Raw genomic sequence first — 15,247 nt, forward strand, 5'->3', positions numbered from 1 at the left:
TGAATGACATTTACTAAACTGGTGGGGGTGTATGGGTGTGCTCAGCCCAAAACGTGCGCCGCTGCACCATTTAGCTGATGGAGGGGCACAGTCCAGGCAGAAGTGCTTTCTGAAAGCATGAAGAAAACACCACATGGGTGTCCTGAAAGTCCCTTGGACAAGAATAATTACTTTGCCTTAGCATCCTCTTCATCACATATAATTGAGTTCTGATAGCTGTTGGACAGTGTCTGAGCCACAAATATCATTGCCAGTTGCACTGGAAACTCTGACTTCCAGAGAGCCCTGAGGAGCTGTGGCCTCTCCCAACTCACTATTTTGCTGACTCCTGAATGCTCTGGAGTATACGAGCATGGCAGACACATACTGAAATATTGCCAAATAAAATTCAGATGTCTATTTGGGTTACTTAGACCAACCCTTAAACACTAGAAGACTTGTGAGCTGAGAACTTTGACAGGGTTTGTGATGGGTTTTAACAGAAATTCAATAGAGGGTAATTGAATCTGGAAGAACTTGGTCTGACAAACATTATCAACAGACAAAATACCCTATAAGTAAGCGGAGTGATGCTTTTATCTTAGCTCTTCCCCCTCCTCTCCACCCAAAGGTATCATGTTCATTGCAGAAAACAGGTTTGTTGGAGATGACTTTAACTATTGTCAAGGAATGGCTTCTGTCCATTAAGTTGCTTCTCTCACATTACTGTTTATATAAAGAGAGAATGAGGGGAAGGAACACAGCATGCATAATGCTAGGAAATAAGTAATTTAAATGAAAGCTGTATGAGATGAGCTTAATTTGTCTGTTGTGACAAAAATAATTTCCTTTGGGAGAAATAATACACTTGAATTGGAAAAGAGAGGGAAAGGAAGGAAACAGGGGTGAAAAAAAAAAAGGAACACATACAGTTGAAGGTCCAGAGAAACAGATCCACTGAAAAGAGAGGTGGCAGGAAGAGGCATATGTAGCTACTATCCCCCATCAAGGCCAGCATGTGTGCATCACCTCCTGGCAAGTGAGTTTAAAACTGTCATGGCACTATGGTTAGCACATTCCTGCTAATCATATCAAGGGACCACAGAACAAGGACAAGGATCTATTTTAATATTTACCACGCAATGATAATGACTTAAGTGTCCTTTTATGGATTTGTTTTATTCATCTGCTTGTACGGAATGCTGGACACAACTTTCCCACTGCAAACAATTTAATTCTGAATGCAATCTAAAGGTATTCTACAATACTACTCTTTGCATGTTAGGCCAGGGATCAAACTTGTCACCTCCAGAAGTCCTATGTAAGAGGAGCGTGCCTCAGTTTTCCTGCTCTCTATGCTGCATTTCTGAGAACAGAATCCCTCTAAAAGTTTATTGCTTAAGACTCCTTTTTTTAACATGACATATGACCATTACCTCAGTTTCATTGCAGCAGAAGATATCAGAATGGGTATAAAATTGTGGATCTAGGTCAGCAAGGGCTGGAGCTGGATTAAATAAAGTCTTTACTGAAAAGAAAAAAAAAGAAAAGAAAGTCTAAATCTCTAGTGTTTTAGATGCATAAACAATCACCTGAAACACCACTGTGGTTAATTCACTGGCTACAATGTTTATTATTACCACACAAATGGCTCTCAATTTGTTTGTCTTCATTTTACAGAACTGCTAAAAGTTTCGTTTATTATATTAAAGTTCCCCTTTAATTCATGTGCAGACACCTGTCATGATGGGAACATGACAAAAAAGTAGCAACAAAAAAAAATAACCAAAGAAATTATTAAATTTTAAAAATAAAATGAAAGAAGCTTTAGACAGTAATGCAATTTGCCCAGCTGATGATGCTTCTTCCAGGATTTTAATAAGTCTTACAAGAACTGATTTAGTTCTAGAATTTTTTCAGTGTTGTTATCTGCATTCTGTACATGAAGGAACAGGGGCATGGAGTAATGAAGGGCATGTCCAGACAAGGTGCTAAGCGTGCTTCTGAGTGTGTTACCTAACCTGCTGAAACTGCCACATTATAAAACTGTAGTGCAGACAAGGTGCTGTGTATTTTTAATATGCTATCTGGCAGAGCCAGACCTAAACGTAACACGTGGTAGAATATGTTAGTTAACCTAAGTTTAAACTGTAGCCTAAGGCCCCATGTAGCAGCAGAAAAGGTTTGTCATGAGGACAGTATAAGTGACTTACTCACTGTTAATACAGGAAGTCTGCAGACCTGGTTTATCACTTGCCCAATTTTGTGATTAATACTTCTGTGTCCTAACCACAAGGCCATAATTTTTATATAAAGTGTGCTCTCTTACTTCAGAAATATCCTTTATAGTAAGTGATCAAATCTTCCAACTTGGATATGTAAATTTTCAGACCTAAACACATATTTAGACCCTAAGCTACAGCACATAATGTTCAGACACTCTGAACACTTCTGAATCCCAGTTAATGCCCTAAAAGAGAAAGATGCACAGAGCTCTCTGAAATCTGAGTACTGTGAAGTTTAGTAGACCACTATTTTGATTAATATTCTGTAATTTCTAGCCTTTGACGTCACAATTTTATCATGCTTCTCCACCTGCACCATTAAAAACAATATTAAAGTGACAAAGACATTTACTGAGAAGTCAGAAAATGGCAAGATCAGGATTTCCAATGAAAACTTAATTTGGCTCCCATTTATTATTACAATACAGTATGTATTATAATAAACTCTTTAATTATATGATCACATACCACGGAAAAACAGCATGTGATCACATAATTAAAGACTGCAACATAATATATATGCAGAAAGGAGACAAATTAAGGTTTCACAGGCAACCTTAACTCTTGCATTTCCTATTTTCTGAATTGCAATCCTAATAAAGGCGTTTTTTAAAAAAAAAAACAACCAAAACCAAAAACCAAAACCAAAACAAACAAACAAACAAACCAACCACAAATCTTTAAGGTATACTTTCCTAGGTAAAATAAACAAACAACACATATTGTAAAACAAACTCTGTCTTGTGGCATATCCATGGGTCAGGAGCAGCACTGGAAGTGTTCTGACTTGGGTTTTAAGTAATACAGACTCGTTGTGAACAGCGTGTAATGCATTACTATTACTTTGCTCCCACAATTAATATCTGCTGAGCAGGAGGGAGATAGAGGAACCCTAAGACTCTCTTTCAAGCTGTGAAGAAGGTAATTTGTTTGGCCGCCTTGAGGAACACCAATTTATTATTCTGCCAGAATCTTTCTCTCCCTTTGCCAAGATCCATTCTCCTCACCTACTTTCCATTCCCTGTGCCTCCCTGCATAGGCACTATGCAATAGTAACCTTTCTCACTTGACTTTCATGGCATTGTATCTCTTCATGCCCCCTTTCCTTATGGTGAGGGAGGACTGCTTTTTTTTTTTTACCCACAACCTACTACTCCCTTACTCTACTTCCATATTCCAATCTCTATTCAACAAATCCCATTCTCTGTTCCAATTTTGTTCCTTCAGGTACTCTCTTCCTCTGCTACTCCCAATATCAAGCAAATCCCTCCTACACTTCCCTTGTCTGAAACCTACTCTCCCTCCCCAGCATTCCCATCCAGCTTTGTCTCTTGTGTCTTCAAAGCAAGCAAGCTCCTGCTCTGCACTTCCTGGGCCAACAAGAGATCTGTAACAGTAAAAAAGAAGTTGTCCAAAACCAGATTCTGGAATTACACTGAAAGTCATGCTGCCCAAGTGGACAACTGCCTGTGTGGACAGTCTCCCAGGGCAAGGTATCTGTAAAACCCAGTCTATGTGAAAGTAGGTATTGACCAAGTGGACAACTGCCTGTGTGGATAGTCTCCCAGGGCAAGGTATCTGTAAATCTCTAACCCAGTCTATGTGAAAGTAGGTATTGTCCAAAGGCAGATATTACAGTAAAAATCAGGCAGATTTCCATACTGTTGTAAAGCCTTATCTTTAAGAGAAAGGTCCCTTGCTATTGACTCTTAAGTAAATTCTAAAGTAGTCAGTATTCATAATTTAAAAGGGAGTAGGGTGGGAGGCATTTTCCAGTGCCTGGTTTCTGCAGCCACTGTGCTTTGGCAGAAATTACAAAGAGTTTAACCACAGACAAACAGCTGGTATGAAAAATTGCAGCCCAAGATTAGAAAGTTGAAGCACCTGTTGAAAAGTTGAAGCATCCTTTACTCTCAAGTGACATAGAATCTTAATAACTGAGGCTGCTTCCAGCCTGTTCTTCACTATAGTATCAATAGGATGGACAATATCAGCCATCTTTTATGGAGTCTCTCATTACAGAAGCTGAAAAGCTGCTTTACAGTCTGTGATATACAACAGCATTTTGCCCATCTATGAAGTGGTACTCCTCTTGGAAGCAGCAGCAGCTTCACAACATGTGATCATTAAAACTCTAGAATTTTCCAGCCAGTGTTCCACTACAATTTATACCCACTTGATATAATTATTCACAATCCCCATTCCTTCCCCTTCCCTTCCTTCTCTCCAAGATTGTTACAAGATCTTTAACAATCCGTCTCACAAAGAGAAGGTGTTAGAATATAAGAGGTCTCTCTCTAGCTTACATATCCAGGTGATGTTCATTGAACAGCAGTAAAAGGTCTTGCCTGTGTGTCCACATTCTTTCTCCATCTTATTTCTTTTAGCAAGAATGAAGAAACACAAGCAAAAAAGCCCTTGAAGCAGAGGTTTGAGGCATCTGGGTATGCATCTGTTTTAAACAAAAATAGTCTAGTGCACATCCTAACATGCAGTACTGCATTATACATGAGGGTATTGCAGGCTAAAAGAAGGGAAATTGCATTAACAATTTACAGTTGGCTAAGGATAGATTTTTACAGTGCTACAAACTCAGCTGTTTACTTAGATCTGCCTGCACATGACATTTGAACACGTGTAGCCTATTGAGTTAAATCAGAAGCAACCAAAGCTTTCCTGAGAGGAGACCTGCACAATGATAGCAGACTGACAGCACAGAACTTCACCTGGCCCACAGCTAACTGCTATCTTTTCTTGATATACTGTGCTGTCTGGAGTTGCTAAGTGCTTGCTTATCTGTTCCATGTATCAGGGCTGGATTTTTTTAAAATTGCCTTTAAAGACAATCCTGCCTTCTGACATAGGCTGGCATCCTGCCCTACGAGGGTGACAGAAGTGTGAAGCATCTCACCAAAACTATGCATAGAGTTAGAAGCAGACAAAGTAAGTTATGTGTACTGACTCACAGCTCAGCTATAGTCCATTAACCACCAGATTAAGAATGCTTTTATCCACTTGCATAAAATATAATGAAAGTATATAGTAAGCTCTGTTCCCCCCCCTTCTATTTTAAGCATTCCAGGTGCTACTCAAATCTCTAAAGCTTTTAATTTTTATTTAGACTTGCACAAACCCAGTTTTGACATTTCAAACAGAATCCATAATAATTTTTCCCCTTGCACACTTCTGCTTATAGAGTTTATGACTATCACCACCACAGTTTCAGAGCCACTCTCTCCCAGCCTTGCATCTAACATAGCTCCTTAAATTAGCACAAAATAAATGCACATGATGCACAAAGTCCTGTGACGTCCGACGGCTTCACTAGTGCGTGACCTCTAGTGACCACAGCAGGTGCACAACAGAACTTGGTGCAGAAGGAGGTCTGCAGAGTCAACAGTCCTGGCATGCTATGATCTGTTGGAGCAAGCCTGGGCCCAGCTGCAAAGAAACAGTTGGTTCTGATCCCAGTTCCATCCCTGACCTGCTGTGTGATTGACCATACTATGAGCTGTCCCCTCCCAGCCTTATCTTCTGCATAGATGCAAACAACATATTTTTCATCTCATACAGATGCCTCACTTGCATAATTACTTGCTTAGTGTTCAAATGGTGTGGTAATTATGCTTGAGTAACCGAAAGCATTACAGGCACTTAAACATCAAACCCAAGGTGTCAGTAGTGAAAACCCATCCTGTCCCAGCAAAGTGCCAGCTTTTAGCTACCTATACGCTACGCTGAACGAACAATGGCCAACGTGTAAAACTACCACAAAGAAACAATTTACTAATCATTTCACAGGCCATGACCCTGTCTATTCAATGGCAGCATGCCAAGTCACACTTTAAGAATGTCAGTTAAGAAGAGAAAACATTTTTTGTTTTTATTTTAAGGATGTTAATTCTACATAGAAAACCACAGCCGTAGCTACTGCTATACTGGGAGAACAAGGGCATAAGTCTGGTTTTGAGGTCACTTCATTCACTTCATTTTGTGTGGAACTTTACTGATTTGCATTCATTATGCTTGTCCTGCTCTGGAATAACACCAGAGTCAGTCCCATAGTTCCTGACCTAACAACATTATACTGTATTTAGTCACAGCATGAAAATAGTAGGAATGGCAGCACCAGACATACATGGGGTAAGGGTTGTATGTATACCATACATATAAGGGTATGTGTTGATTTGCCATTCAAGGTAAACACTGCAAAAATTTAAAACTGAAATCAGTTTTCATTAGAGTAGCATGAATTTCTTGGCTATTGTTTCATTTCTAAATAAAACTAGTATGACAGAAACCAGAACAGACCACAGGATCTTCATTTAGAAAGCACGATAAAGAATATTTTTCATGGAACACAAAGGAGAGAGACAGAATGGCTTATATTAAATTACCTCCACTGGCACGTGCCATTTTCAGTGCTTCCAGAGACACAGCAGGGGTTATTTCTAGCTGGCAAACAACCACTTTGGCTTTACAGATGACATGAGAAGCCATCTTCAGGTCTTCAAAATTTAAAAGCAGGTTGGCTCCTGGGACTATGACAATAATATTTTGCCCTAGAGAGAAGATATTGTTTTTCATGTTAAGTTATGCAATGAAGTATGTAAACCAGTTCCTTGCTTTTCTATAATACATTTTAGATGAATATTTCCATTTGCTTTCCAAAAAGAAACCCACTAAAAATGGATGCATTGTTTACATTTTGAAACATCTAAAGATTTCAGAAGATAATAAAAAAGATCAATGGACTAATGGATGCTACACTGAACAAATAATCCAGTATATATTTTTTCAGGAAAAGTAATGGATGTGCTTTCCCCAGTCTTAATCTGGTGTCTTCTATGAACTCTAAAGAAGCACTGTACTAGTCACAGTGGAGATTGGGGATGTACACTAAGGCTGATATTTACATTTTCCTAAAATACTCCAGTAGCACTTGGAAGACAAAACCATCGATGTAATTATTGAGTACATATTATGGCCAAAAACGCCATAAAAATTTTAATTTTCCTATCATCTGGAAGCAGACAGTATTTCACAATGCTATGAAAACTACACATTCTTAAGATTTCCAAAGAGGCAGGCTTGCTCATTTACCTGTGACACTTCAAGTTAGGGCCTTAACCATGAGAATGAGCTTGCCATCAAAACTCAGAAAGGTAATGCCTGTGTCTAATGAAAGCTTTATCAGAAGTGAGTAAAGAAGGTGGGTGACACATTCTTCTGCACTGAAAGCTGGCCAGGAGAGTGGTCTAAGCAAAGCTATATGTGCAGAAGCACGGCAGCATCTCACAGCACATCTAAAATCCTTTTCATTCTTGTAGTTTGTTTTACAGTTAGGTGAGGAGGTTCATTTATGTACGTTCCAAATATTCTTTTGTTTTTCTTCAGACATGCAAGTTGTGTTCTTCTATTGCAGTTTCTTCCATTCTCTCTTTGGTTGTTTTTTGGTTTTTTTTTTATCTGTTACAACACCTAGAGACCTTCAGGCATGGGTGCCTTCACATTAGTATTTACTATTAATCACTCAGGTATTAAATTCAATAAGTCAGTTGTTCCTTGATTTACAGGCCCAGCCCGCCCCCGCTAAAGATTCCTTTAAGAACTGCCAATCATTAAATGCTACCAATTCTGTAATGAACTGAATTACTCTGTAAATAAATATTTATGTTTTTAAATACATTATTTTTGTTGAATGAGACTTCAAAGTCCTTTGAATAAGAAACGTGCAAAGCTTGTCTCTCAAAATATGTTCTGAAAAGAAAGCAGGACAATGGAAAGAATAATATAGTGATCTCAGAGGGAGGGGCCCAAGCTTTCCAAAGCAATTCTGCTGTCAATGGTTTGGTACAGAACAGCTGCATATGAAAAGGAAAACCTCAGCATTTAAAGCCAACGCCCTGCTTTTCAACAGACAGTGATGGGCATCTTGGATTAAAAAAAAAAAAAAAAAAAAGATAAAAAACCTTCTGCAACAAGTAAATGCTATCAAAGATATCTGAATCCTGTTGAGGAACCATTCAAAGGCAAATTGCACCTATTCTGCCAAGCATGTATTTTGAAAGCTTATAGTGTGCAGCAGTGCAAACAGTAAAAGGCAGGGAATCAGTGGAAAAAAAAAAAATGTTCCATTGCTGCCTGGACTCTGTGCTACCTAGAATCTCAGACTTTATCCACATGTCTTGCTGCATTATCTTGCTGAACTATTTAGCTGTACTGACATGTATATTATTATTAGACTTCAGAGCTAATGGCCCAAGGCGATAAGGAGGGCTGTTTGCTTAAACCCACATGTGCAAATTCAAGGTAGACCATGCTGCACTGGATCACAGGCAGAAGCTTTTCTTTGTTGCTACCAAAGGTCAGAGACTTAAAGTCTACTTTCAGACCTGTCAGTGAGATGCAGTACCTACAGCAGTGGAACAGTCCACACGGGCTTAATTCAAGCTGGAAGGAAAAAGCCACATTCTGTTCTTAGCCACATCCACCACGGTAACTGTGAATGACAGCAGGCACCACAGAGCAGTGTGCATGATAGAAGAATCTGGACACATGCACTCACAATTACTACCAGAATTTTGTATTATCAGCAACCATTTTGTTGAAGGCAATTACTTCTTGCCAGGGAAATCAGATGGGGAATCAGCACCAGGGACAACAGAGTTAAAGACAGATGGCAAAGAGGGGTGGGATTCATCTTGTCCAACATTAATGATTTTTTAGAGTTTTAAAAAAAATCCCACATTCTAAGAAATTCTAAAAAACTAATTTCTAAAAATTCATTTTCGAGGTTCTTTCAAAAAGAAGGAGAGACAAGGATTTTAAATCTCACATATCTTAGATACCTGTTTGAGGAGATAAACTGCTGTGTGGAAATGCCTACAGATGTCTGTTAACTCTAGGTGAAGCCTTAAGCAGTATACCTAACATTCAAAAAGCCCAAGTGAGGTAAAATTTTACCCACAAACAAAATGACAAAAATGTACTTTCTGCATTACAGTTAATTCTAACATATCTTTACTTAGACTTGAAATTCTCAGCTTCGATATAATTTTAAGTTTTGCAGACATCAGCTAGATTATTAAGGGCTACATTCGTGGTTGCCATAAGCTAAAACAGCTAAAGGAAGCTGATAAGCTTGTGCAAGCTTGTACCAGATGGGGATTGGCTCCAATCAATACTTAAAAGAGTGTGAATGCTGCATGTGTAAATACTGTCCTCAGTGGGGCTTCTAAACCTGCTACTATGACTTCTTAGAAAAAAACATAACTCAAGCTAGATTTTTTTTTAAGAATGTCATTTTATATTTGTCACCAGATGAGAATTGCCAGTGGAAAAATGAAAGGCAAACCAGTAAACACCACGGTGCAATAACCATAATTTTTTTAAAATGGGATGGCGAGCCTGAAAGTCATCAGTAGTGCTTAGAACTCACCAAACTCACCAAACAATGCATTTATACCAACAGCAGCAGAACTCCTACATAATAACTCATAGAGAAAAAAGATGGTATTTGTGAGCAGAAAGGAACATTACAAGAAAAACACTTCCTGCCAAATCACATAGTTCATGAATAGGAGGGCAAGTTTTGGGTGTGTCTTGGTATCGTAATTTCTGTGCCATTGCTTGGTAGAAGCATTGAATAGTCTTGAACACAAAACGTTCAAGTACATGATGAATGTCACTACACAGAAATTCTACAAAATTCAGGTGACATTTTTTCGTAACCCTGTGGGTTAAAAACAAAGGTTTTCTCTTTGAAAAGTATAATTCAAATAAGCTGGCATGTGTGTTTTAAGTTGCCTTTGTTTATTTAGCCTTATCTAAATATATATTTTGAATGTTTTTATACTAGCAGTGCTTTGGTATTGAAGGTATACTCACTCACAAAATAATGCCTATTCACTGTTCATGAATGATTAATATCCTTATCATAAAGTCAGCACCATGCCTATCTCAAGCGAGGGTTATCTCACAACGTTCTGTGTTGGTGAGCTTTCAGTTCTAACTTGCAATAATCAACAGCACTTTAATCATGACCTGCCAACCTCTGTTGTCCCTCCACTGAATTTTTGCTATGAAGATGGAAGTTGTCAGACTGGTTCAAACTACTGGCCCAGTCAGGCCAGCTTAATGGCACTGTCAACAGTCAGTACCAGATACAGACAAAGCTGCAATAAATTTCACAGGTAATCATATAAAATAATATCCATTAAGAGTTTTTTTTTCCCTCCCTACATGTGTATGTAAAAGTACACATCATCACTTTATGGAGTTCTTACCGTTCCACAGCACACTGTTAGCAGAAGCTGTGCCAAGTGACAGAGCTAGTGGAGAAGGCAGGTTGAAAGGGGAAACAAAAGCTGGGGTTCAAAGTGGTGAAATGCACCTCAAAGAAAACGTGTTAAGAAAAGCATCTGGATGTACTAGCTTTTCTCCTTAAGAGAGAAAGTACAGATTCAAAGTGTACAAGGTCCTCCTAAACTGAAGCTTGTGCTCAGCTACCACCTATCTGAAGAGTCAGTTGCATAAAAGAGAACAACTGAAAGGAACACGAGGTTCCAGAAAGATTTCTGCACAGATTTCTGCCAGCAGCCCAGAGGGAACCTTTGCAGCATCTCGGGACTTCACATTTTCCAGTGCAGCACTATAAACTTGTTAAATCTTTTCCACTATTTTGTATTAAAGCAGGGATTCAACCTATCCGTTATTTAAACTATACTGTGTTGTCCCAAAATACAATGCAACTTTGAGAATATCAAATGCATCTGATAATTTTAAAATTTTTCATACTTTGCCAATTGCAATCATGGGTGAGTTATAGCTGTGTAATTCAGTAACCAGTAAAAATCTTCCCAAAATTTCAAGAGCACCAGCTAGAGAGAATGAAGTAACAGGGAAAGCTTACTCTGAAGTTTCCTCTGACTCTGCTCTCTGCAGCTTTCTTCTCCTCTGCCCTCACTCATCCATCACAGTCTGCCCCCTCTACCTGAGTATCTCTCCTACTTCTGCCTGTGATTTCACTCCATCCATTGGAGTTGGTATTTTTCCCAAGTACCTGTACTTGTAAAGAATTGGTAAGATGAAGTTCAGGTTAGGTGTGTGAAACTACACCAATTAAAACGTGGTGATTTAAGGAGATAACAGTTCTGGTTTTTTATTTGTCCCTCATTGTCCTAACATAAAACACCATCACTACCCCCAACCTCAAATGCTTCCCTTTTAAATATAATTTGAACTAGCAGAAACTACTTTATATCAGTGCATTGAATGCTGTCTTGTTTCAGTTATGCCAGCACAACTACTGTGGTACAACAGGCATGTGTAGACAAGCCCTTTGAAAAGTGCTGTAAAACCTGTTTAGGTCAAATCAGCCAGGTTTCTACAGGAAAAAAAAAAATAGTGTCTCTTGCAACAGTGAAGCACGTAAGTACTGCTATTTTGTTGCAATTTACTCAATTCAGGCGCCAGATGGTTTTAGAGAGAAGTAACAACCAGCACCATTACCAATTCTGTGCATCTGTTTGCTTCATAGCATAGTTCTGACCAGGTTTGCTCTTCTACTAGATTTTAAAGGAAATCCGAGCCCAGCAGTAACTTAATTTAGGGTTTTCCAGTTTCTGAAAGAAGCAGACTACATGACATTATGCATTATTCCTCTTGCTACATGAACCATAAGATTATCTGAGACCCTTCACACTGACACTAATGCATAAGAAGGCCCACGGTGCACCTCATGGCACTGAAAAATCAGTTTCCCTTTCTTAGTGCTTAGAAAGGTTTTAGAACCACAAGATGGTTTTATCCTTCAGAAAAATTCATGGTGTTATGATTTTAACAGGTTATCCTCTGTTCATTTAAGTTGAGACCATGTTTATCTTAACTGGCCATGCATGTGAATTGGGATGTGATAATACTGCTTTGTATTGAACTATCCTGGACAGCAAGCCTAGTGCAAAACATGGTTACATGTACAGAACAGTGAGGCCTGGGAAGGTGCTATTGGATTCCCACCTTCTCTCTTAGTTACAACAGCCAGAGTACTGACTCTATCCATTATAAGAAAGAAGCTCTTAAGAGTTGCAGTGGTAATTTACCTGCTGATCCAAACCAAGAGAAGGAGTTGGAAGTAAGAGGAAGTAAGATCCCTATTATTCAATATATTAGAGTCACCTTATTTCTGAATTATAGCTGTCATGTGAGGCTTTGATTAATCTTACTCAGGGAAAATTCAACTCACATCTCCAATAGATTTGCCTAATTTTCCTGAATGTTCCTGTATAGACTTGCCTTTAGTCACTGCTCCTTCCCAGGTTTGCTCCTGCAGTGAATAGTCATGTTCTCCTTCCCATTTTGAGCTGTAGCCCAATGTACTACCATCAGGTTACACAGGAGCTTGCTAAATTGATGTGTCAGCTAAGCTGTGGTAGCTATTCAAATGAAGGCTCTTAGCTGCACCAAAAATGAACTAATCTAATCACACTTAATTTGTTATTTTTGCATAAACATTCACAGTCCTGAGCTCTAAAAGTTGATCCAGACACGCGTACTTCTCCTAAGAGCTCTCAATTGCACAACTTGCTTGAGGGAAAGATAAAGTTTTCAGAGGATAATTTAGCAATCTTGAAAAAGAATATGAAAACAAGCCAAATCATCTTTTCCTCCTCCTCTGCAATATGAGAGCAAAGGCACAGGCTAAGGAAAATTAACACAGAAAAAGCAATTATGCCATTTCACTGCACATTCATCACTGCAGATGCAACCTGGGATCAAGAATTGTGGTAATATTACAAGATCAACATAAATATTTCTACTTACACTAAAGGACAATTCCTTTCCTGATTCAGGGCATAATGACTCATTTAGTGTGCTGAGGAGGCAAATCCTTTCTTCATGGTAAAAGTGCTAGGTAAGCTGTGCCAGAATATGAGAGCTTTGGCCTTCTGCTACACTCTATGTTATGGCCAATGTAAAACTAGAGAGATCAGCTGGCTGATGGAATTATGGCTATCACACTGCTAATCTAAGTGTCTGATTCTGCTGCTTTTAAGCACCTCACCCTACAGCACTGCCTGTAATGAAAGGAAGTGCAACAAAGTGTGAATACCATCATGAAAAGAAAGAAAAATATAGAAAACAGAATTCTCCAATTAAGCAACAGGACAAAGGTTTGCTTTTATGGCTGTAGAGGCAGAATGGACAGTTCAGAGTAGAAATATGTACCTTCACTGTTGACAATTATTGAAGCAGTTCCAGTAGCAGCATCTGCAGTCTGACCTACAAATGCTAAGAAAGGGAAAAGTTACAGCACGCATTAGTTCAATACATTACTTTCAGCCAATAGCATGTGATGCAGTTTAATTGAATTAAATCTCAAATGAACCCATAACCTCCAGCAATTTAAAAATGCTAATTACTCTTTCATGTGCAACAATGCCAGAGAAGCTAACAACAACAGAAAGTGTTAATTTACACCCACAAAACAGAAATGTGAGTCCAATGTTCTTTAATTTGGCTACATCTCTGCTTTAGAGAAAGCATGTTGTTTATACAGCCTTCTCAAGCACTCTACTCCTACATGCAAGTATTTCTTTTATCCAATGAAACAACAGAGGCGAGGCTAGAGAAAACAAAAATATTAAAACAGCACAGCATTTAGTTCTGTGTATATTTGCATTTCAGCAGTAATATTAACATGTGCTATGAAGGCACTGGTGAGGCTGTACATTTCCTCTTTGGGTTGCTAGTCAGTTAAATGAACTAGAAGTCTATTACAGGAGTAAATAAGGAACAATCTTTATGAGAACCTGTTTTCAGCTGTCAGCAAACTTGTCAAATACTAACCAGTGGTCTGAAACTTTCCATGACAGGTGGGTTTCCTTTAGGCAGAACTAGTACAAAACTGTCAAAAAAGTGTTTGTTTTCCCCAAGAAGTATATTTAAGAAAAAATACTGTTATATTTGAGACAAATTCTGACAACCTTTTGTTAAAGAAGCTCTGGTGTTCTATCAATTTAGAGTAGACCTGGCATTGGGCAAAAGTTGTCTTCTTTTTCCAGACATGCCTTTTGTGGCCAATTTAAAAATCTGCTCAAATCTGAACAAGGCTGAAAAAACACACAGCATCACGCTCATTCAGTTTTGCTGATGCATTGCAGGTACTTGCCCTGGAGGCAGCCTTATCTAGCTCAGAGTTACAAGGGTCAGAGCAGAACTTTCCTTGCAATTAGAGCTTCTTTGCACCATAAGCTAGGTCTGCAAGCTGAAACTGAAAGCAGACAATTTGTGTCTTCTGTGCTCTCAGTGCTCATCCTGCAGAGAACAAGCAGCATGAGCTTCAAGCTGCCCTAATCAAATGTAGGAAAGAGAGCAACACATCAGTAAAGGTCTAAACGGCCTGAGCACCACTAGTAGCTGATAGGTTGTGGAAAACAGGAAGACTGGGAAAAGGGAAAATTACAAAACAGATTGGAATTGGAAAGAAAAGGGGTAAGGTTGTATGTTGTGAAACAGAAGAGCAATGTAAACAAGAAAGACATATGACAAGGACTTCAGGATGTGAACGCTGGCAATTATTGCATTATAGCAAGGATTTTCATTCAGTACCCAGTATCCTTACATATAACAACAGAGATAGTCTAGACAAGGATTAAATGGAGATGAAAAGCCAGGGACTGAAATAAGACAGTACTAAGCAAACAGGTCTATGGACACTGAATCAGCCTTGCCTCCAAATCTTGGAACTTAATTTGGGATCCCAGACCTGCCTCACCAGCAGTACATCCCACTTTCCTCCAGGGCCGATTAACCTACGGGGTGACACTCTAACACTGCTTTGAGATATTTTAATGCTTTGAGATAATTTAAATTCAACCAGCAGAAATTTGTACCTTGGACATAAACATTCCACCTCTTCAACTGCCCTATCTAGGTATCAATGAAGTGCAATATGATGGAATTTCTGATTTTTTTTTTCC

At 38.8% G+C, this 15,247-nt stretch overlaps 1 protein-coding gene across 1 annotated transcript in view; it reads right to left on the minus strand.

Annotated features, from left to right (window-relative positions):
• The window catches only part of RBKS (ribokinase), a gene marked incomplete at its 5' end in the record, with an annotated part of 31,217 nt that overhangs the window by 9,344 nt on the left and 6,626 nt on the right, over positions 1 to 15,247 (minus strand). The window contains 3 exons of the mRNA XM_008945011.1: positions 1,416 to 1,507; positions 6,662 to 6,826; positions 13,494 to 13,556. Of these exons, the coding sequence (XP_008943259.1) occupies positions 1,416 to 1,507; positions 6,662 to 6,826; positions 13,494 to 13,556 (320 nt within the window). The remainder of the gene's footprint in view (positions 1 to 1,415; positions 1,508 to 6,661; positions 6,827 to 13,493; positions 13,557 to 15,247) is intronic.

The sequence above is a fragment of the Merops nubicus genome, unplaced genomic scaffold (assembly GCF_000691845.1).
Source record: "Merops nubicus isolate BGI_N331 unplaced genomic scaffold, ASM69184v1 scaffold5750, whole genome shotgun sequence".
Classification (NCBI taxonomy): Eukaryota; Metazoa; Chordata; class Aves; order Coraciiformes; family Meropidae; genus Merops; species Merops nubicus.